The 21,599-nt window shown below is 40.1% G+C and overlaps 2 protein-coding genes across 2 annotated transcripts; both read right to left on the reverse strand.

Moving 5' to 3' along the window:
* Positions 1-3,268: 3,268 nt before the first annotated feature.
* LOC119726589 (soma ferritin-like) lies at positions 3,269-10,289 on the reverse strand. The gene is made up of 4 exons (XM_038198327.1): positions 10,039-10,289; positions 6,386-6,554; positions 5,571-5,674; positions 3,269-4,639 (listed from the first exon to the last, which is right to left on the reverse strand). Exons 1-4 carry the CDS (start codon positions 10,135-10,137, stop codon positions 4,499-4,501), a joined length of 513 nt encoding a protein of 170 aa, XP_038054255.1. The 5' UTR covers positions 10,138-10,289; the 3' UTR covers positions 3,269-4,498.
* A 7,669-nt stretch (positions 10,290-17,958) lies between these two features.
* LOC119726597 (soma ferritin-like) lies at positions 17,959-20,820 on the reverse strand. The gene is made up of 3 exons (XM_038198339.1): positions 20,554-20,820; positions 19,362-19,634; positions 17,959-18,703 (listed from the first exon to the last, which is right to left on the reverse strand). Exons 1-3 carry the CDS (start codon positions 20,650-20,652, stop codon positions 18,560-18,562), a joined length of 516 nt encoding a protein of 171 aa, XP_038054267.1. The 5' UTR covers positions 20,653-20,820; the 3' UTR covers positions 17,959-18,559.
* Between the last annotated feature and the right edge of the window lie 779 nt (positions 20,821-21,599).

Below are 21,599 nucleotides of genomic sequence, written 5' to 3' on the forward strand. Positions count from 1 at the left end.
AATAATTCAGAAAGTGGACTCTCAGTCAATGTTTCTTTTTCAAACTTGTTAATGGCAGGACATTTATTGTCGTTCCCACAACATGCACAATATGTACATACTTGTATTTTTATTTTATTTTATTTTTGATCAAAAACAGTGCCAATATTGCCAACTCTCCATGAACCATTGTTTATTGTAAACAATTACTAGTTTTTTGTTTGTTTTTTGTAACTAAATATTTATTGCTTGTAATATAAGTTAACAGCGGTTTAACGAATAAGAAATTATGTGTATGCTTACATTGTGTATGATTAATTTTGACATGTTATTGAGAACAAGAAATATTGTATAGGAATAATTTGAGATCATCACAAATATAATTAGTGGATTGGACATGAATTGCTCTGGCAAGGGGTTCCTTAATTATTATTTATTATTATTATTTTTTTTGGGAGGGGGGGGGGGGACTTGCAAGGTGTCCAGATTTGGTTCTTGTGCATCTTCGTGCATTTTAAAATGCACCATTGAAAGTTGTTTTCAATGGCATATGACTGCTTTTTGAAGCTACAGTGTTCTCACACGAGTGGGCCATGTTAATAGCGCCCTCTATCAGCGGCTTTATCAGCGGCTTTATCAAAGCTGTCACATCCCCACCCCTGGTGCACCGTCACACAAAATGGACGGAGAATCCCCACCCTGGGGTCTTCATGTGTTGAAGACCAGACATAAGGGACATGGTAGCATACCGGGTGGGGGATGTGAGGGGAGAATTATCTTACTCAAAAATGTATCAAGTTATCACAATGTATGGACATATTTAAATACATGTGCATATTTATTGAGTAACGTTTTGATCAATTGAAATAAGTCTTTAAATGCAAGTACTTAGTGTGAGTATAAGTAATAACCGTAGGAGTATTGGGCGTTTTTGCAAATGGTACGAGTACAGATACCTTTGACAAACAACAGCTGAAGAGTTCAAGCACATTTCAAGTACTATAGAGAGAAACTATATCATTCACATGTGACGCATACCCCAGGTTGTCTATTAGATATGTATATTTGTCTCCGGTATCATGAAGATAATATTCAAATTTCCTGGGGGGGGGGTGCACACTTTGCAGAGTTACATATGTAAAGGAAAAAACAGCCCTCACTTATAAAAAAAAAAAAAAAAACCAGGCACCTACTAAAAATCTTGCCTACATTTTGTAAGATAATGTGTATCTACCTCCTCATGCAATTCTCAATAACATTTCCTCTTTTTCTAACCCCCACCCCTATTGTTGTTGTAGTCTTTTACCACGATTACATCTTCGCCATGTTATAAAAAAAATCCTTAAATATATATACAAAATATATTTTTGTAATGCCATTTTGTTGTAGTCTTCTAACAAGGCCATCATGTCTCTGACAGGTTTTGAAAAACCTTGACGAGTTGAGGGAAGACTACACACGCCGAGTGACGTCACTCGGCCTGTACTGTGTAGTCAACGCTCAATTCGCTCAATGTTCAAAAAGGCTGAAACTGCCCAAACATGTCTGGGGAAAAAAAGGTTTCCGAATTTGCTTTAAAGTATCCTTAGTTAGAGATTGGCCGTTTTCCAAAATTAAGTGCTTGCCTCACCCAACTCACCTTCCATTATACAGCAACACCTACTGTTACTTTCACTCGTGATTTTCGCCATACAGTGAAACCACACTGCTAGATATCAAGACATTAATCTTGTCACCAGTTTTAAACTCAAAACCATGTAAATTGTATGTGCCTAAATATCTGTCATTTACTGTGCATTTCTACTTTGTGAATTACCGGTGTAATGTGAAAATGGACTCTATGAAATACGGCATGGGACTCAGTGGTTGTAGTATAGTGCGTATGCCTTAGTGAAGATTAAGACAGTGACGAGTCACGTGTGAGGAAAAGAGACCATAATAGGTAATTCACAGTAGTCCAAATTTCATATGTCACCGGCATTTTTAACGTGCAAAATTATGCACATCTTGTGTGGTTCCTGTTCACGGTGTATTGACGTAGTTATGTGGGCGAGTATTTGTATGTAAATAACTTGGGGACTGGATGGAGAATAGTAAGTGGAAATCAGATTGATTTTCACGAAACGTGGGCCAATTTATATGGAGCTGCTAAAGCACAGGAATAAGCAGGTTATCAGCCAAAATATGCAAATGGTATTGCTTAATAGTGTTCTGTTAACAGCTAATTTCTGCTTTTTAATTTTTCTAAGCGATAGTTTCTTTCATGCAACGCCTGAATAAATCCCTGTCATTCTGATTGGTAGTCGTTGGTCCCATGTCAGTGCATGGCAATTTCCATCTTAGACTGTTTCCCGGCCCCCTAAAAACCCATTTTTGTAGTCTGAAGGACAATGGGGTCAGGGAACCAGACTACTTTCCATCTGTCACCTCATGAAATTACTCTTACCATTGCACTCATAAACATTAATTATTGTGTGTACTGTAATAGCAACTCCATACAATTTGGCCCTTGCCATGTTACCAGTCTGTCATTTGAAATTGTAGCTTCATGTGTTATGATGATGCTGTTATTAAAAGGAAGAATGTTGCTGATATTAAAATAATAACGATACTTTATTTGCAAGTTCATTCTGACAAGTTGTGTATACTTTCTTGATTTTGGCGGTATCTGGAGCCGAGAAAGATGTCAACAGAGGGCGCAAGCCAACTGGATGACGGAACCTGACAACCAAGGCGATGTATTGCGTTGCCACAAGTTGAGGCCTGATGGGGTAGCATTACAAATACAAAACCAGTGACGAACGGGGTATGGAGGTGGGAAAGGTGGCGTTTGTGGGGGATGGCTGACTTCACTAACCTTCCCCTGCCCCTGCCCCCCCCCCTCCCCGGCCCCCCCAAATAAAAAGTCTCATTTCAGGACTCCAGAAATGCCATTTTTTTTTAAGCAACAGGTCACTAACATCACACATGGGACAAAACTGGGATGGTCTCAAATAAAGCCTCACAATATGGCATACAGCATTAGCAATGTATTATTCCGTCACTTTCGCAATTTTCAAAAGTTCAAATGACCCATCGCAGTGATTTTGGGTTAACTTTTTACTTCCATGTGATTGCATTATTTTCTTGATGGACTAGGTCCTGGTGTAGTCCCCAATTCTTGACCTGGTTCGACAAAAAATCCAAAAGATTATGGAGCCTGTGACGAACACGAAGCCTGAATATAAAGCGCAAGATTTGATAAAGCGAATACCACCTTACAAAGTGCACGACTCGACACAACAAGATGTACATTTTTTTTGGTAGTTTATTTCTCCGATGAATTTCGTGATGTTCCAATTACGTATGTTGCATACTTTGTTTAATACAATAAATGTTGTCCGCATTATAATAGTCAACACAAGTTTTGGTTATTTGAAAAGAACACCAAGTTACCAGTTCGGGTAACATAAGCTCATTGTTATTGATGTGCAGTATGTTTGCAGCCGGGGGAGAATTTTTTTTCATGATTTTTTTGGTAATAAAAGTGACAAGAGGCTTTTAACTACAATGAATAAAGACAAAAATATATTGATTTACTCTGAGTATACATTAAGAAAAATTGATCTTTATTCAAGAATGTTGGGTTCTGAACATTCGCTCGTGCACACATCCAGTGGTGCTGGTGACCTCCGATTTCATTAAAGCTCTCATTGGATGAGAATATGTTTAGTGACCAGCAGGGTCAACATTCCGCATGCGCACAACTTGCGCGCCTTGATGATGGCCGTAAATACTATCCACAATGCTTTGCGAGGTATGGGCTTCCTTCACACACAAAAAGTTGTGAAAACGATAAGCGGTTACCAAACGCCCTTTGCCGGACGGCACGAGGAAATGGGAGAATTTTTTTGAGATTTTCAGCGACGGACCTTTTTTGGGTGTTTTGCGTCTTGTTTCACTTAACGTGCGCACGGTAATTTATTCAAAGAATAGATTAAAAGGACTGGTGTGCTAACTGCCACCAAGCATTTCAAGAGTCTCTTATTGTGAACAAATTGCAGAATGCGAAGCATGTGAAGTACTGATGTATACTGCTAATAACCTAGAAATTTGTTTTGTTTGTTAGAAAAGGAATGCATGCGAATTCGTGGTCTTTGTGTTTGATATCTGAATATGGTTTAGAGTTGGTCGAGTAATACAAGAAGAAACGTTGTGTATTAGCTATATGACTAAATCTATGCCTCTGTCTTATAGATCCGTTTACCAGTTATAGCTGACTACAATCAACTTCGTCACTTGTTGGCTGATTGATGGATAAGCAAAAGATCACAAGTGGACTTGTCAACGAAATGGTTGACAGGGGTGCATTCTTGAAAAAAAATCCACGGTACCGTGATCATTTTGCTGATCCACCAACTGATCAACAAGCCAATGAGTTGATTCGTTCGCAGTGTATTAATGCCATGTTCGAGTCGGCACAATCTCAATTACAGTCAGCTAAAACCGGCCACGTAGCCTTGGGGTCCAGTCGCCAGAACTAGTCCTTCAGGCCCTCCCGGTCGTACACGTACTCGCCCAGGCCGGACCCGACGCGGTTCAGCTGAGTCAGGTGGTCACCCAGCTCCTTGATGGCCTCCACTTGGTGGGTCAGGAAGTTCTGCTCGATCCAGTCGCACATCTTCGATGAAAAAAAGAAACAAACATGTGATTGGAAGCCTTAGTTGGAGAATTGTACTGACTTGACGTTTCGACCAGTTGGATTAGCAAAAGGCAAGAGTGCAAGACAGTACAACTTGGGAGAATTTCGGCAGAAACATCAGGAGAAGTAAGAATTGTACTGACTTGATGTTTCGGCCACGGTTGGATTAGCAAAACGGCAAGAGTGCAAGACAGTACAACTTGGGAGAATTTCGGCAGATACACCATGGAAAATAAGAACTATACTGACTTGACGTTTCGGCCAGTTGGATTAGCAAAACGGCAAGAGTGCAAGACAGTACAACTTGGGAGAATTTCGGCAGATACACCATGAGAAGTAACAACTGTACCCACTTGATGTTTCGGCCAGTTGGATTAGCAAAACAGCAAGGTAATACCTCATGACTTTTATTTTAGAACCACACAACTTATCTCCAATTTGTTTTCCCCGGCTGTACGCTAGAAAACGATGCATTACTGAAACTGTTCTCTGGTCTCAGAGAGTCAGCCTAGGGTGCTCTTTAATTAGTACATATTTCGCTGACTTACTGTGAGCTGGGCAGTGCTATTTTATAGGAATACCCCGTAACTTAAAAGCAAATAAATGGTCTAATTCCTACCCAATGTGTTGACCAGATGCAAGACAAATACATCCAGTTAATAACGATTCTAAATCTATTGAATATAATGTTTGTGTATGGGACCAGCTTTACTAGGCTTGCATTTTCATGTTTGTGTGTGTGCCCCTGAAGATTTGAAATAACATCTGTAGGGTTGACAATTTAAAGGATTTAAAAAATATATTTAAGACAGGGCTATAGGGTTGGGCAAGCTGCCAGAAAGCTAGTATAGGGACGGCCTTTGACTCTAGAAAGAAAAGCCTATGCCCACATGACATGAAGGAATTATACCTGGGCATCCCCGTTCTTGTCGGCCACCTTGTGCAGATCCAGCAGAGCCTGGTTGACTTTCTTCTCCAGTGTCAAGGCAGCATTCACAGCATCCATCAGAGAACCTGATGAAAAGGAGTCAATTCACATCTTGAGTTCTTCAATTCACATTATATCTGTGAAGTGAACGACTAGTAGTAGCCCCTTACAAAAAGTTCACCCACGATACGTGCACGTACATGTACATAATTGAATCGTTTGACCGTGGACACAGAAGTTGGGGCTCAGAAGTTTAAAAAAAACAACCGGGTTTTTGTTTGTCTTTTCTCAGGAACAGTCTAGTTTCCTTTCAACCAAACATTTCAGTATAAGAGACGATCTTTAACATAAAACTTCCGGCGATTTCAGAACGATGTACCACTTTAATTATAGATGTAAAAGACAAGTTGGCATTTCCTCCGCCCCGTTTGATGCCTGTGTTCCTGTCCGCCCCCCCCCCCCCTGTGAAAAATTACTACATGTATTTGTTCCCAGCAATATACAATTTTTGACTTTGAAAGAGGCACTGATATCGAGCTAAGAAAGGAGTTCCGCTCGCGTTTAATTATGGAATAATTACTTTACACATTTCGAATTATTTTCCGCCTGACAATAATTTAGGCGTCTATCTTGAACGTTGTGGACGAAACAGCAACCGAAACATATTTTCAGATGGCTGAAAATGTCAAAAATAGGGGGGGGGGGAGTAGCTGGAATTGGAAATTCGTTAAGAAAAAAAAATCAAATAATGTTAAAGAGCTCTACAGCAAGGTTAAAGTCAATAAAAAAGTACAAACCCCAGGAATCAGTTTCTGGTTTCTTGATGTCCTGCAAGACGATGGATCCGCCACGCTGATTCTGAAACTTCATGAACATCTGGGCGTGGTCACGCTCCTCATCCGAAGCCTTCTTGAAGTACTCGTGAGCACCGGGGAGGCCGATATTGGCATGCTTGAAGTAGTAGGACTGTTTGAACAGATAAAGTTGTGAAAATAACTGATCAGTAAATGTTAAGTCTTAATTTAGCCATGGTCAAAGATTGAATTTTAATTTTGTTCCCTTCATTATGGTGGCTCTGAAGGGACATCAAAAATCATGAATATTGACGTCATTGTGCACGATTGGCGATGTCCCTGCAGAGCCACCATACCTAATGCAACCGGTCATGGCGAAGCGCGGTCACGCGGCCAACGCGGCGGTACAGGTCGCTTTCAACAAGGTGGAAATCAATGAAACAAATTAAATTAAGTATAGACCATTATCATGTTGGGGCCATCTACATTTCGTCGCTTTGCTCACAAAGTGACAAAAACCTCGAAAATCGATAATTATTCGATTTCGAGTTTTACCAGCCATTTTACTATAGTTGTCTCAAGGAACAATTTGACCAAGTTTCAAGGCACAATGCTGTTTACTTTCTTAATTATTGTAAACAAACAATTGACAAAAAGCCTGAAATCGGTGATTTTCATTTTACGAAGTGTAAAATGTTTTCACGAAGTGACAAAAAGTCACCTCGTGAGCAGGGCCAGAAATTATACATTGGTCTACATGCGGCAGGATGGGAGCATACACGAGCGCGCGAACGATGTTGAAAAAGAAAAAGGACGCGCGCGCGCTCATCTGTCGTGACGCGCAAAAGTAACAAGTTTGTTGCGTCGAAAAGTACAAATAGACCGCTTGCAGACGCGATCGATAATTGACGCGAAGGTGCGCGACGCCATGTTGTGGGACAAAATGTGCATGGATAGATATACGCTTGTCCCACAACATGGCGTCGCGCGCATTCGCGCGTCCATTATCGAACGCGTCTTCAAGCGGTCTATAAGTAAAGCCTCCGCGATTCAAGATCCCACGAAGTGACAAAAACTGTGTACAAAGTAATTGGCAAAATATGAGAGCCAAAGTATTGATGTTCTCACGAAGTGCAAACAAGTTTTATTAATGAATTACTGTTTAATTACGAATTATTTTTAACAAACAACTATGAAGTAACAAAGAGCAAATCATATCCTATCGGACAATGCAAACATTTCCGAATTCTGTTATTGCAAAGTGGTCGAAAATGTCTTTTGAAAAAATGAATAACTTCAAATGCGATTATCTCAGCATGAACTTTTGTCAAATTTTGAGGTTTTTGTCACTTCGTTAGCAAAGCGACGATTTGTTCCCATTCAAATCGACGTAACCAATGCGAGGCTGGAAGGGAAAATAGTCTGGTTCCTTTTTTCACAAAAACACATTATCATTCAGTACTGTTGATACAGGGAACATGACTGGAATGGTGGCAGCATGATAAAGGTCTATTTGGAATGTTAGCACTGGGACCGTTCTGCACAAGCATACCTCACGTGCGCGCATTAGTTTAGATGTAGCGCTCCACAGGTGCAAAAGAAGTTGAATACAAGTGACGTATGACACGAGAATTTGTCGAGACACGCAAGCGTAGTGACGTCATCGATGTGTAACTATTATGTGAATTGCCGCCTTAAAGTGACGTAATTAAAATGGAAAGCAAGCAAAGTCATGTAGTGTACGATCTCATTTTAAAAACGTCAATATAGTGAAATAAAAAGCTCTAGGCGTAGGCCTACTAAAAAAAAAATCCGCTTTCGTTAAAACAAATTCACACCTGTGCATGTCACTTCAAGATCACCATACAGTATATACTGTATCCCCCGTTGTTTTAATTTCTAACACTGCAACCTGTAAGGGCAAAATTTGTTGAGTTCATATTTCAGACGATGGGGAAAAGACTGCACCCTCATAGTCTTAGGTAATACATCACGTGACCACACGTCCGGCGTAGCGTGAATATCCGACTCCGTGAAATGTGGACTGCGCACGCGTGAGTACGATACTATGCTATTTTTAGGATCGTTTCGGGAGAGTGACCTGTCACGTGCGAGGGATCAACCAATGATAGGGAAATAGGGGTCCGATTTTCATAGGAGTCGGATTTTCATGTGACACCGGTAATTATGTCAATATGAAAACTCCCGTGTCTATAGGCGTCAAAGCAAACGGACAATGGCCATTTTTATGAGGAGTCATGGGTTTTACGTGCCCTACGTGACATGGATGTCTTTCGCAATGGCTACGCCCCGGGGCTAGCTGACGGTCTGTTGAAACCACATCTGTTGTCGGGCGCTTTGGCACTGAGCTGTTCTGCAAAATCTCTCTGAACGACTTAAATGTGCAGCATTTCGTTCTTCATCAATATCACTTTTGCATTGCGCAAGTTCGCGAATTAGACATGACATATATGTACATGTACAATTCCACGGTCATGCACTGAGCTGTAATTCTGCAAAATCTCTCTGAACGACTTACAATGTGCAGCATTTTGTTCTTTATCAAAATATCACTTTTGCATTGCGCAAGTTCGCGAATTAGACATGACATATATGTACATGTACAATTCCACGGTCATGCACTGAGCTGTAATTCTGCAAAATCTCTCTGAACGACTTACAATGTGCAGCATTTTGTTCTTTATCAAAATATGACTTTTGCATTGCGCGAGTTCGTGAATTGGACATGACATATAATGTTAAATTCCACGGTCATGTAATGATTATTCGGCCGAGATTTAGGTCAATTTAGTAACGCCTAATTTATTCGAATTTTGTGGGTTTGGTGGATTACAAGTTGCAGGGCTTAGTGAGGATTTTACTGCAGATTCTCTTCTTCTTTTCTTCTTTTTTTTATTAAATGGAACAAGACAGTAGACGTTATTTGGAAGTAGGCCTTCAGCCAAATTTCATTTGAATTAAACATTCATAAGTCGCTGAACTAAAAATCACTTCTTTTACAAAATGCCCTTGTTTCTACAACACCGCACTCATTTCTACAAAACTGTGCTTAAAAAAAACAATAAAAACTGCGGCAATATTTGGGTGGTTTAATGAATTATAAAATTCCGTCCGAAGAGTCCAAAACATGAATATGACTTGTGCAAGTTACTTGACACAAAACAAACATTTTGTGTTTTTTCCCCCTGCAATCTAACTTGAAATCGCTGTCAACTTGAACATATTTAGACCGATGGATCACCAGAGTTATCGGTAAATAACTTACAAATTGTTCTTAATGAAATACTTGAAAACGTTGGTTAATTTGAACTGGCGATTTAATTTTAACCAAAAAAAAAAAGAATGACAAAAACACTACAGCACATTCCGACTACTGGAAATAATTTTTTTTTTAATAATAAATAAAATTAAATTAAAATCATGGAGGTGATAATGACATCCACAACATATTGCTGGAATATCTTGACCAATGTGGACACTTTTGGTGGGCAGTTGAAGTGTTTTCATAGCCATTTTTCTTAATATTGACAACATGGACAATAACAAGGATGATCGAGGTGATGATCAAGATGATAAAAGGAAAACTTATACGGAAATTTATGGAGGAAAAAAGGATCGAAAGTCGACGGCCTTACCATGGACAAGTACACGTAGGAGGCGTACAGCTCCAGGTTGATCTGCTTGTTGACGCCCGCCTCGTTCTCCTCATGGTAGTTCTGGCGAATGGTGGCCATTGTGTCAATTGATTTCTTGCTTGTATATTGTGAGTTACAAGGTACAATAAAAATTGAGTAGAAAACTAAAAAACTAGGATTTTGATCTCAGAGTTGCCTGGTTCCGACACTGCGAAAGCACAAACAATTCTGAACTGTGAGACTTTCACTGCGCCACAGCAGTTTATATAGCAGGTTGGTGGCTGTTCCTTTTATCAAACCTACAAGTGTGAATCTCTTTATTTCCCAACTTTAGATTGCTAAAATAAACCAAGTATTATTCGATATTATGCAGTTAGGTTGATGTATAGTATTCTCAATGTTCATATATTGTATTTGTAAACAATCTGCTGATTTTCTGATTCAATATTGTCGAAAATTAGTAACAAAATGAATGCATTAAGTTCAGGAGATGTATCAGCGTTTTGCTAAGTAGTGTAATAATATCGATATGGAATTTGATTGGGTGATGTAAATGTGCTCGTACTTGACACCGAAAAAAATAGCCTTGTCACTGCGTTCTCTGAAGAAGAAAAAGAAAAAAAACATTGTCTTTGAGATTTGCCATTCCAATCCCCAGTGTAATGTTTTGATAAGATGTGATGATTAGCGGTACACCCCTAAATATAGGTGTTTTAATAGCTTTTTTTGCCTTAAAAATGGTACTTACTTTTAAAGAGACATCGAACGGGAAAACAAATCGGCCAACATTTAGTTACGGAATAATTGTACTGAACTTATTTCGAATAATTCATTTCTTACAGCAGTCACGGGTAGACTGCTGAAAGGGCATCTAATATATTTAATGCAAATCTTGAAATGTACCTTTTTGGCACATTTAAGTTTAGTTTGTTGTCCTCAAATTGCCATTTTAAGGGGTTTTGGTGCGTGATGAAAATATCCTTATCCATGAGCAAAACTGTGATGTCATTCAAGCAAGAACTTCAGTTTCACATCTGCCTCAGCGTAAAAAAAATCACCAGAATGTTTTGTTGTGGATATTTTTCTGCTTTCAGTGGTTCATTGTTCCGGTATAGGACAGTTAGACAATGAGAACACGTTATGAAAACTTTGTTTTCGTAAATTAATAATTATACATCAGACACTAAGAAAAAAAGGACATATTTGTTGAAGTGAACGGGTAGTAAACAACTTGTACAAATATATTTTACAAAACCCTCGGTTCAAGTTAAAGGGAATATACATCATTTGCTTTTGCTGTAATTTTCAGAAATAGATGGAATTGGGGGGTTGGAAATATATAGCAAATATAGTTACACTGACTTTTTTTAGGTTTTGGGTTCAAAAATGCTATAAAAACCAAGAAAAACAATCATTTTCCTGTAGTCTGGTTCCCTGACTCCATTTAAGAAGAAACAGAGCAGTTTACATACATTGGGGAATTGTAAGGTCAGGGAACCAGTCTAGCTGCTTTGTACCCGTTCATAGGTGTGTAATCGATTGCAAACAAGTGCGATGGTCAATTGGGGCCAGTATTTGAAAAAAAGCCAGTTTTTTCCAACGCTGATCGGCCGATCAGCGTTGGAAATTGATACAAAAATACCACTTTTCTTGAAAATGACAGTATACCAGGTGCCATGATTTTACAGGATGCTTTACACTGTCATTCACTAACAGTCCAGCAAGGAATTTCAAAATGATTTGGTAGTTTTATTTTTTGATGTTTGAAAATGTTGTATTTTCCCTTTAAAGCTGTAAATCTTGATAAGCGTCCAAGTTTTCCGAACTGCCAAGCTGTTCTCCTTCAACTTTGCGCTCATTGTTGGGAAAGACCTGACCTATCAGGTCATGTAAATGGACTTTATTTGGCAAGACAGACAATATATGACTTTGCATTATGTTTTTCAACAAGGAACAGTAGTATTGTTTACATACAATGACATTGTTTCCCTGGCCCTGAAGTTCCTTGAACTTGCAATTCTGAATCGGCACGTAGGCCATTCGAGTGCCATGAGTGTGTGTACGGTACGGGGGCAAGGTTGCAGTAAACTGCCATAGCACCAATGATAAATACTCCACCTCCAACTTCAAACATCGGGGGAAAATATACCATCAACTCTCACAGGTGTTCAATACATCATACCGTAGGTCTACATTAAACCTCTTTTATTTTGGGTTCAATACTTGTAGGGTTGACTGATGACTTTTTGTGATGATTTTTTCCCTCAAAAGGTGACTAGGACTACACCTAAAAGCCAGTCCTGAAATCTATCGACAAAAAATATCCAAAAGGCGTCTATTCCATTGCAAAATAGAGCGACTTGCCGGTCCAATTAAATTCATCCTCATTTTCTCAGCAATTCTGGTTCCAAGTCCGAATTAGACATTGGACTATTATTAGTTGCTTACAAAACCTCAAGTGCAATTGGCCACAATTTGTAAAGAGAACTATGATGAAATACAAACGGTAATTTTGTTCGGCGTAGGCAATTTGGGTCTAATCCTCAATCGCAAGTACACATGTACATGTACATGTACATGATCATGAAATTGATCCATGATTGAACGTCTGTCGTCACATGACGCTGACAAAGAGTCTGCTGCTCTGGTTTCGCAATCGTGTACCACTGTGGGTAAACACCGACCTTGCCCTTCTAGGATACAGGTCGCAAGCGTGACTATCATAATGCCGGTGTCATATGAGATTTGGACTCCTCGTGAAACTGGTCTCTTTTATTACTTTATTTGACAAGCTGTCATGCGCAATACAGCCATTTTGGTCCGTATTTTAAAGAGTATAAATTTCATACTTCACCTGTTATGGGACCGACCATTCATCAGTCATTCACTAGATGTGGGGGACGCGGGGCTGGAGGAGAAAAATAACCTTCATTTGGCTTTGAAGAAATTGAACGAAAAAAACCCCTCCGCACAGTGTTCCATGCAGAACGGTGGAAGCGGTGGGGCGGGCATCTAATTAGAACCGTTGAGGGTGCAGGCTGGTATAGGGCATTTAGAGACAGTTGGTACCGCGGTATCTCGCGTCATTTTGAGTAGGATTGGAAGTAGAAGTCACATTTTTATGGTGTTCCATATGTGCCAACGGCCTCGCATTTTATTATTTTTTTGGCGTCGTATTTTTTTTTTGTGTTCGCCTTTTTCTTTTTTGTTCGCCTTTTTTTTTTTTGTTCGCCTTTTTTTTTTTGTTCGCCTTTTTTTGGGGGGTTCGCATTTTTTTTTGTTCGCATTTTTTTTTTTTTCGCATTTTTTTTTTCGCATTTTTTTTTTTGTTCGCATTTTTTTTGTTCGCATTTTTTTTGTTGTTCGCATTTTTTTTTTTGGCGGCGCATTTTTTATTTGGCGGCGCATTTTTTTTTGGTCGCATTTTTTTTTTTTGGTCGCATGTGTTTTTTTTGGTCGCATTTTTTTTTGGGTCGCATGTTTTTTTTGGCGGCGCATTTTTTTTTAGGCGTCGCATTTTTTTTAGGCGTCGCATTTTTTGGGGGGTCACGTGTCCACGTGCCTGTCATGTGATGCCCATGTGATGTCTGGGAATACCAAGGAATCAGGCGCGGTTCTAGAACAAATATTTTGGGGGGACTAGCACGGTGGATCCAGGCCTCCGAAAATCAATAAGTGGGGGGGGGGGGGGGGGGAGGGGGGGCTCATGCCATATTTTCAATGGGGAGCGCCAATAAAATCCTAAACTCATTCACACTATACATGTATCACAAGTCCCAAGTTCCCCCCAAAAATTATTCTTAATTAATGAAATAGAAATGCACGATTTCAACAGTATCCCAAATGCAAATGACAGAGGACACTCTTCTGCCCATCTTGTGAGAAAATTATAGAAATCCAATCACGCATACCAACACGAAGCTCATTTGAATGAAAAAAGTGCTAATAAAAAAGTTGCAGTAAATAGCATTGCTCCAATGTACTGGTTTGATCATGCTTTAAAAGGTAGAATGTTAATCCCTTTTGTATCTAATCTAAAAGTAATAGGATTACACAGCATTTTCTTTGTCATCTTTGCATTCAAAGGTCTGCAATTATCTGTTACATTACCAAGATTGCGTCTTGTTTTAGTTAAACATCCTTTTAAACAAGGAAACTTTTGTAAGGTAAAGTTATTAATTAATGAAAGTCTACCCTGCCTTGCAGAAGAGTGTCCTCTGTCATTTGCATTTGGGATATTGTTGAAATCGTGCATTTCTATTTCATTAATTAAGAATAATGTTGGGGGGAACTTAGGACTTGTGATACCTGTATTAACTAATGCACCCTTGTCACGGCTATTTCTTCTTTTAGGGGGAGACCGTTCGCATGTACATCACAATCCCTTTTTTTGCTAATGTCTTTTGCTAAGATATTTAGGTTTGTTTGTGATCCGACTTAAATATAATGATTAGGAAAAACGATATATTCATAGTCTGTTGGGGAAAAGTGCTGTGGAATAAGTGTTGAAATATACTCCCTCCCGGATCTGTAAAGTGTAATTCATGTTATGTAGGGACTAGCGGGATCGGTAGATCTGCGCGATCGGTCGATCGCGTCCAGTCCACAGTAGTAGGATGAGAAAGAAAATTGTTGTATTTGGCTTGAGACAGCGGGTTCGACTGATACATCATGATCAATCGACAGCCGGTGATGCGATGGATCCCCTGATAATATCGCGTCTATCGACTGATCGCGCAGAACCGCGGACTCGCGCAATGGGAAAGACTGCTGCAACCTGCAGTGACGCTACTTCAGCAGTTATTGTGTACAAAGTGTTTGGAGAGTCAACAATTTGTTTTAATTATTTCCTAACAAAATTGGAAATATTTCTCAGTCCCAGATTCATGTCATATCATCATTTTTTTTGCAATGAGTGACCTTCATTGAGATGATATATGAATAAAAAAAAGCAGCGTCAGGTTGCAACATTATTTCCTTTTGTTCAAGGCGTGGCTGGGGGGGGGGGTAAACAAACTCCACATCTCTGTCCATTTCTAGCCCCACTTGTGTGGCCTCGGTATTGCTGCGATGTACGTTAGGCCACACGTCTGGTTTCCCAACCTACTGAGGAGTTTAGTCCAAACTGGCGCATATGGACTCCAGGAAGATGCCCAAATTTCCAGAAAAATTGGCACAAAGATTACCTAATCTACCCGGAGGGCAAAAGCTGAGAAATCATAGAATACAACTATATAAAGTGGTATGCCAAAAAAAAGCCAAAAAAGGATGCGCCAGTGTTTGGACTTAACTCCTCAGTACTGTTGGAAAACCAGACGTTTGGCCTAAACGTACAGCTCAGCAATACGGAGGCCACACAAGTGGGGCTATATGTCCATTTCCACAGAAATGCCTGGAAAAAATTAACGCTAACTCCGCCCACCCCCCCTACTCTGACACCCAAAAACAATTATTAATACGCCTGTGCCCACAGACAGAGCCTGCTTGAGAAGAGTTAGAGGTTGGAATGATCATGAAAGCAGCTGTAACCACTTGAAAAATGTGTAACTCAGGTGCGGGGGGGGATTCAAAATTCTAAGGCTCTCGTAATTGAAAAGAGGGGATGGGGGCATCACCAAAAAGGGACACTTTTTTTTGGGGGGGGGGGGGGGAGGGCTACATTTTCTGCTGATGTTGGCACTTTTTTTCACCGTACACCTGGCCTCCGTAAAATCAAATAGTGGGGGGGGGGGGGAGGCTGGTACCATCTTTCAAAATAGGGGCACTATTCAAAACCAGCCACTATGCAAACTATTTATGTACCTGCCCCTGTGTACAATCACTTTCCATTGGAATACTGCAACATTTAGCTCAGCAGGCTATTTTCTGTAAAGCAACAATTACAGTAATACTTTTTGAAAGTTTCAGTATTTTTTTGTCTACTTTCATTAGTTTTGTTGAAGTAAGCTGAGACGAGCTGAAACAGTTACTTGTTATATTTTTCTTCAGGCGACGCCACCAAAAAACCAATGCGCTGGCCCCCCAAAAATGCGCCGCCCCCCAAAAAATGCGCCGCCCCAAAAAAAAGGCGCCGCCAAAAAAAAAAAAAACGCCGCCAAAAAAAAAATGCGCCGCCAAAAAAAAAATGCGACGCCCAAAAAAAAAAGTGACGCCAAAAAAAAAATGCGACGCCCAAAAAAAATGCGACGCCAAAAAAAAATGCGCACAAAAAAAAAATCGAACAAGAAAAAAAAAATGCGAACAAAAAAAAAAATGCGAACAAAAAAAAATATGCGAACAAAAAAACAAAAATGCGAACAAAAAAAAAAATGCGAACAAAAAAAAAAATGCGAACAAAAAAAAAAAATGCGAACAAAAAAAAAATGCGAACAAAAAAAAAAAATGCGAAAAAAAAACAAAAATGCGACCAAAAAAAAAAATGCGACGCCGTTGGCACATATGGAACACCATACATTTTCTCAAATTAATATTTTTTTTCCTTCGAATGAACAAATTTGCCGCATCTTTTAAGTTTCACGTCTTTAGGCCCCTTCATACTATACACGAAAGCCGGCCTCAACAAATGGGAAGTTTCATTGTTAGTTACCTTTGGTACGGTTTCTCTATTGAATGTATAATTGTTCACATTATACTTTAATTCACGTGTCTTCGAATTTCAGCAGGGGACGATCAGTTTTGGAATGTTATCCCTGGATAGCGCCACTTGGGCGTCATGTACGAACCAGGGTTACGTGGATGATAAAAAAAAGAAATAGTTTTTATGGGGGTTAAAACCACGGTGGAAGCGGTGGGGCGGGGCATCTCATTAGAACATGAGGGTGCAGGCTGGTATAGGGCATTTAGAGACAATTGGTACCACGATAATCGGCCTGACATCAGCATTTTTCGTCGACGCTGCGATGTGGTCGTGGAGGGGGCAGGTCCCTTCGCATGTGAAAAACGGACTTAATTGTTGTAATACGCATGTAATGTGTCAGTGGACAGTGGCCGGTTTGCGAATCTTTTTTTTCAACCGACATCCGTTTTCCATCTTCTGATTGGTCAGTTACATGCATTATCTAATGGCTTGTTCTCCACAACACAAACCAAAGATATTTACGTCTTGTGAGAAAATGTTCGTTCCTCACTTTAGTTATTTAAAGGTAAAATGAGAAGTGAAAAACGCTCACTGGGATTCGAACTCGGATCACCTGATAAATAGAAGTCAGGACTACTTCCAACTACATGTAGTTCACGAATCAACTGCCAGTCGTCGGTGATTTAAGCACCATTCCTTGTAATATACATGTACATGTATAACTAAAGCCCCGGACATCATGAATATGCATAACGCAGTGAGAGCGCCCTCTTTGATATTGTCCGATCTCGTTTAGGAAAATAAATTCGCGGCCGGTTTGAGGGTACATGACACCGACATCAAGTCCTTTCTGAGATTACGGTGCACGTATTAGGTAAGGGGGGCCGTTTTCGTCGCGTTTACCCATCCCCTCTTATTGTGTCCGCTACGTCTCAAATTCGGCCAACATTTAGCATTGATGAAGGCGTCTTCTCACTTCACACCTGTAATCACCTCATCTTATTAACACATCTTAAAATACACGATCATGTTTCTTTTTTCCAGGCTATTTACATGAAGTTTTCCCACCATCCTAAATTAAACGCTGCAATTAAACAATAGAAAACCTTCAAGAAATAACACCATACAACATGATTTACACTTTTTTTGTAATATTTATTTCTCCCGAGATGAGTTTCTTGCTTGTTCTCAATGGACAGATTGCCCAGATTGTTTAATACATTTTGTACTCGTGTTAAAATACAGGTTTTGACATTTTAATGATATAAGTTGAACGCCAAGGTATATGATAATGCTTTATACCGACTGTAGAGTTGTACATTATGTTTGCAACAATGGGGAGGTTTTTTTTTAAGCTAAACATTCAAGTGACGAGAGGCAGTAAACTACATGAATTAAGGACAGAATAAGACTGGATATTTGGAAGAAGAATAAGTAGAAGAACTCTTATGTTTTACCAAAGTACTGGGATTTCAAAGGAGATCAACAATGCTCACAATGGCGGGATATGCTCAAGGATTTTTATTTTTGCTTTACGTGTACTGGAATAATACTCGGATCAGGATGAGGTTTGTTTGGTATTTGGTATGCAAATGGTATGCCGAATTACAAGAAGGACAAGATTTTTTGTAGATACATTATTATAAACTATGCCTCTGTCTTTAGGTGGTTATATCGTAGCGGACCGGTTAGCCACGTTGAAGAAATCAACTGATTTGGCGTGTTGATGGCACTGTGGATGATGCAAAAAGACCACTGGGATTGTTCAACTGAGCATTGGAAATCTTCAGAAGTCGACCAGTGATCATTTTGAACCCATCCACCACTACCAATCAACAAGCCAATGAGTTGATCCTTTCGTCAGCGGATCGCAAATGATGGTCTAGTCAGCGGAATCCACTGTAGTCAGCTAACCGCGCTAGCCTTGGGAACCAGCCGCTAGATCTAGTCCTCCTGGAAGTTCTCCTTGTCGTACATGTACTCTCCCAGGCCGGCCCCGACGCGGTTCAGCTGAGTCAGGTGATCGCCCAGCTCCTTGATGGCCTCCACTTGCTCGGTCAAGTAGTGGTTCTCGATCCAGTCGCACATCTAAGATGGAAAAAGTAAAAAGAAAATTCTTAGACGTTACCCAAGCATATCCAACTTCAAGACGAATGTTCCAGTTTGAAGCGATGTATCGTGGATAGTTTCCACCAAGTGACACATTGTTTTTACTACAGACAAGCAACTGGGAATTAAGGAAAAACTCAAATCAGTCCCATGCCAAAAGCCATTCAGATAAATTGAAACAAAGGCATTGCTTTGTCATTGTTTAACCCTAACCCTGCCAGACACATCACAGTGCATCAGGTGGAAAAGTCTGGTGCACTTTGATTGAAAATGATACCAACAACAGTGCATGAACGACCACTTCTGAGACACTGAGAGCTAGTCCCATAGAACAATGCGAGAGTTGTATCCTGCTGCATTTGGTGACCACAGACTCTGAGGCAGTTTGGCCTTGAGACTTTTGGCCTGATGGATCATGCTACACTGGGCAGGCTTGTCATTTTGACAAGTGTTGCATGTTGCTGCGTTTGGCAGGGTTTCTAGCCAAAATACCCTGGAGGGTTAGGGTTAACATACGTATGAATTGCTTTGTGATGCACTTGTGACCAGACCTGTGATGGGACCCGACAACTACACTAACAGATTGAACTACACTGTTGCACTGTACAGGTTTACCCCTGCGGGGTTTTTGTCGTACCTGGGCATCTCCATGCTTGTCAGCCACCTTGTGCAGATCCAGCAGAGCCTGGTTGACTTTCTTCTCCAGGGCCAAGGCTGCAGTCACGGCGTCCTTCAGGGTGCCCCAGGAGTCGTTCTCGGGGCGCTTGATGTCCTGCAGGACGATGGTGCCGCCGCGCTGGTTCTGGAACTTCATCAGCTTCATGGCGTGTTCGCGCTCCTCGTCAGAAGCCTTCTTGAAGTACTTGTGGGCGCCAGGCAGGGCCACAGTGGTGTTGTCAAAGTGGTAGGCCTGTACACAGGAAAAACAAAGGTGAACAATGGTTGAAGTTTTGAGATCAAAGCACCAATTGATATTCAAAGGGAAGAATGGTTCACTCTGATGCCTCCTGATAAATCTTGATCGTGTGCAAAAGCTTATGGAGAGCTACGATAACTTTTTTTAATTTTCTACCAAACCCCAAGGAAGAGTGTTGTTACCCGACGCCAATTTTTTCTTCATATATCGTCTTAATAAATGTCAGTCATAGACTTGGTACACAAGTAAACACAACCGCTGAAGTGGCGTCTGGATTCTACATTCTTTCCAACTCTAGTCCAAAAATCCCAAATCCATACTTGACTGGTCATATATTATTTAAGATGAAAAAAGTGGCATCAGACAGGATACAATATTATTTCCGCCAAGTCATTCTTAACACAAATCTCACTCAAAAGAAATCAAAATCACAAGTTTGATGTTCAACAGAAATATATCAGTCACCCTCTATACTACAGTTAGGCTACTTACTGTAGCACTTTTATCATGTAAACACACATTAAGAAACCATGAAAAAGTTCTTTCCTTTATGGAATCACCACACATCCGGGTATTGTGTTACGCGAAGCTTCCCGCCCCCCGCAGACGCGACAACAATGCAACCGTGCGTCACGAGGCACGTCACGTGACATGGGCGGATTTTGCAATGGCGACATCATTTCAAACCGATCGTTTCTTCGTTCCTGCTTTTCAGGCCGATTTTTGGAAGGGTACTTACAGTACTAAAATGCCATATTAACAAAGCATTTTACCCATCATATTTATCTATATACTAGCGAGGCAACGTATAAGGATAAGATGGGCTGTAAAAGCGAGAGGAAAATGGTACATTATGGTGGGGAAAAAAGATCGAAAATCTGTCACTTCTGAAGTTGTGGCCAAAAATTCTTACCATAGACATGTACACGTAGGAGGCGTACAGCTCTAGGTTGATCTGCTTGTTGACGCCGGCCTCGCTCTCCTCATTGTAGTTCTGGCGGACGGTTGCCATCTTGTCACTTGATTTGTTGCTTCTTGAAGTACGTTACAAAATAAGAAAAACTAGAAAAGGTTCTAGAAATATTTTTTCCGAATCTGAACTGCCTGGTTCCGACACTGCGAAAGCACAAACAATCCTGAGTTCTGAATTTTCAGCTGCGCCACGCGTTTATATAGAACGACGCTGGCTGTTCCTCCAATTGAACTTACAGGTACGTTTTTGCTCAGTTAAGTTACGATTTGATGACAGACAATGAATACTACAACATTATTATCACTTATAATCAAATATACAATATATTTAAAGGCTTTAAAAAACATAATTGGTAGGTTTTTTTTAAATGCACGAGTAATTGAATATAAGAGTGAAACAAAATGGGGAGGAGGTTAAATGAATATACAATTAGCATGCAAAGCAGCTGGCTAGGATCTGAGATTTGATTGGTCGTCAGAATGACGTTTAGGCTATTTATAACATAGGTGAGATGACACTGCAAAAAAACCCTTATCACGCGCTGTAATCGGTGCAGTGTTTTGAAGTTCTCGAATAATAAGTTCTGACGAAATACTAGTATTGTATTGGTTAAGTAAACGTAAAATGGCCTTCCCAAAAAACCCGCAAAGTCATTTCCGTTTTGAATGGTATCTTTATTTAAATGAAATGGTGGTAAAAGTACCTTTTTGAAAATTGAAACATGGCAGAATTTGTTGTCCTAAGCACAAACTAGTTATGATGCCCATGAATATGAATGTTACCGAGTGGTAATTTATAAAGCGGGATATGGTGTAACTAACCCTAAATAATTAAGGAAACACGGATGCAGACTAAAAAAAAAAGGAAAATCCAAGAAACACCAATTTACAAAACTGCGGTAAATGTTATTCAAATTGTCGACTGGGTCGTTCTTATTCCTCCATGGTCGAAATTAATGCAAGGATACACAAAAGGAAAATGTATTG

Source organism: Patiria miniata, unplaced genomic scaffold (genome assembly GCF_015706575.1).
Source record: "Patiria miniata isolate m_02_andy unplaced genomic scaffold, ASM1570657v1 HiC_scaffold_1, whole genome shotgun sequence".
NCBI classification, from domain to species: Eukaryota; Metazoa; Echinodermata; class Asteroidea; order Valvatida; family Asterinidae; genus Patiria; species Patiria miniata.

Excerpts from the sequence above, each read along its gene's own strand:
- LOC119726589 (XM_038198327.1), bottom strand. The coding sequence starts at position 10,137 with ATGGCCACCATTCGCCAGAACTACCATGAGGAGAACGAGGCGGGCGTC. Across the intron at positions 6,555-10,038 it reads CCTACGTGTACTTGTCCATG|TCCTACTACTTCAAGCATGC; the intron begins GTAAGGCCGTCG and ends CTGTTCAAACAG. Across the intron at positions 4,640-5,570 it reads ACAAGAACGGGGATGCCCAG|ATGTGCGACTGGATCGAGCA; the intron begins GTATAATTCCTT and ends TTTTCATCGAAG.
- LOC119726597 (XM_038198339.1), bottom strand. The coding sequence starts at position 20,652 with ATGGCAACCGTCCGCCAGAACTACAATGAGGAGAGCGAGGCCGGCGTC. Across the intron at positions 19,635-20,553 it reads CCTACGTGTACATGTCTATG|GCCTACCACTTTGACAACAC; the intron begins GTAAGAATTTTT and ends TCCTGTGTACAG. Across the intron at positions 18,704-19,361 it reads ACAAGCATGGAGATGCCCAG|ATGTGCGACTGGATCGAGAA; the intron begins GTACGACAAAAA and ends TTTCCATCTTAG.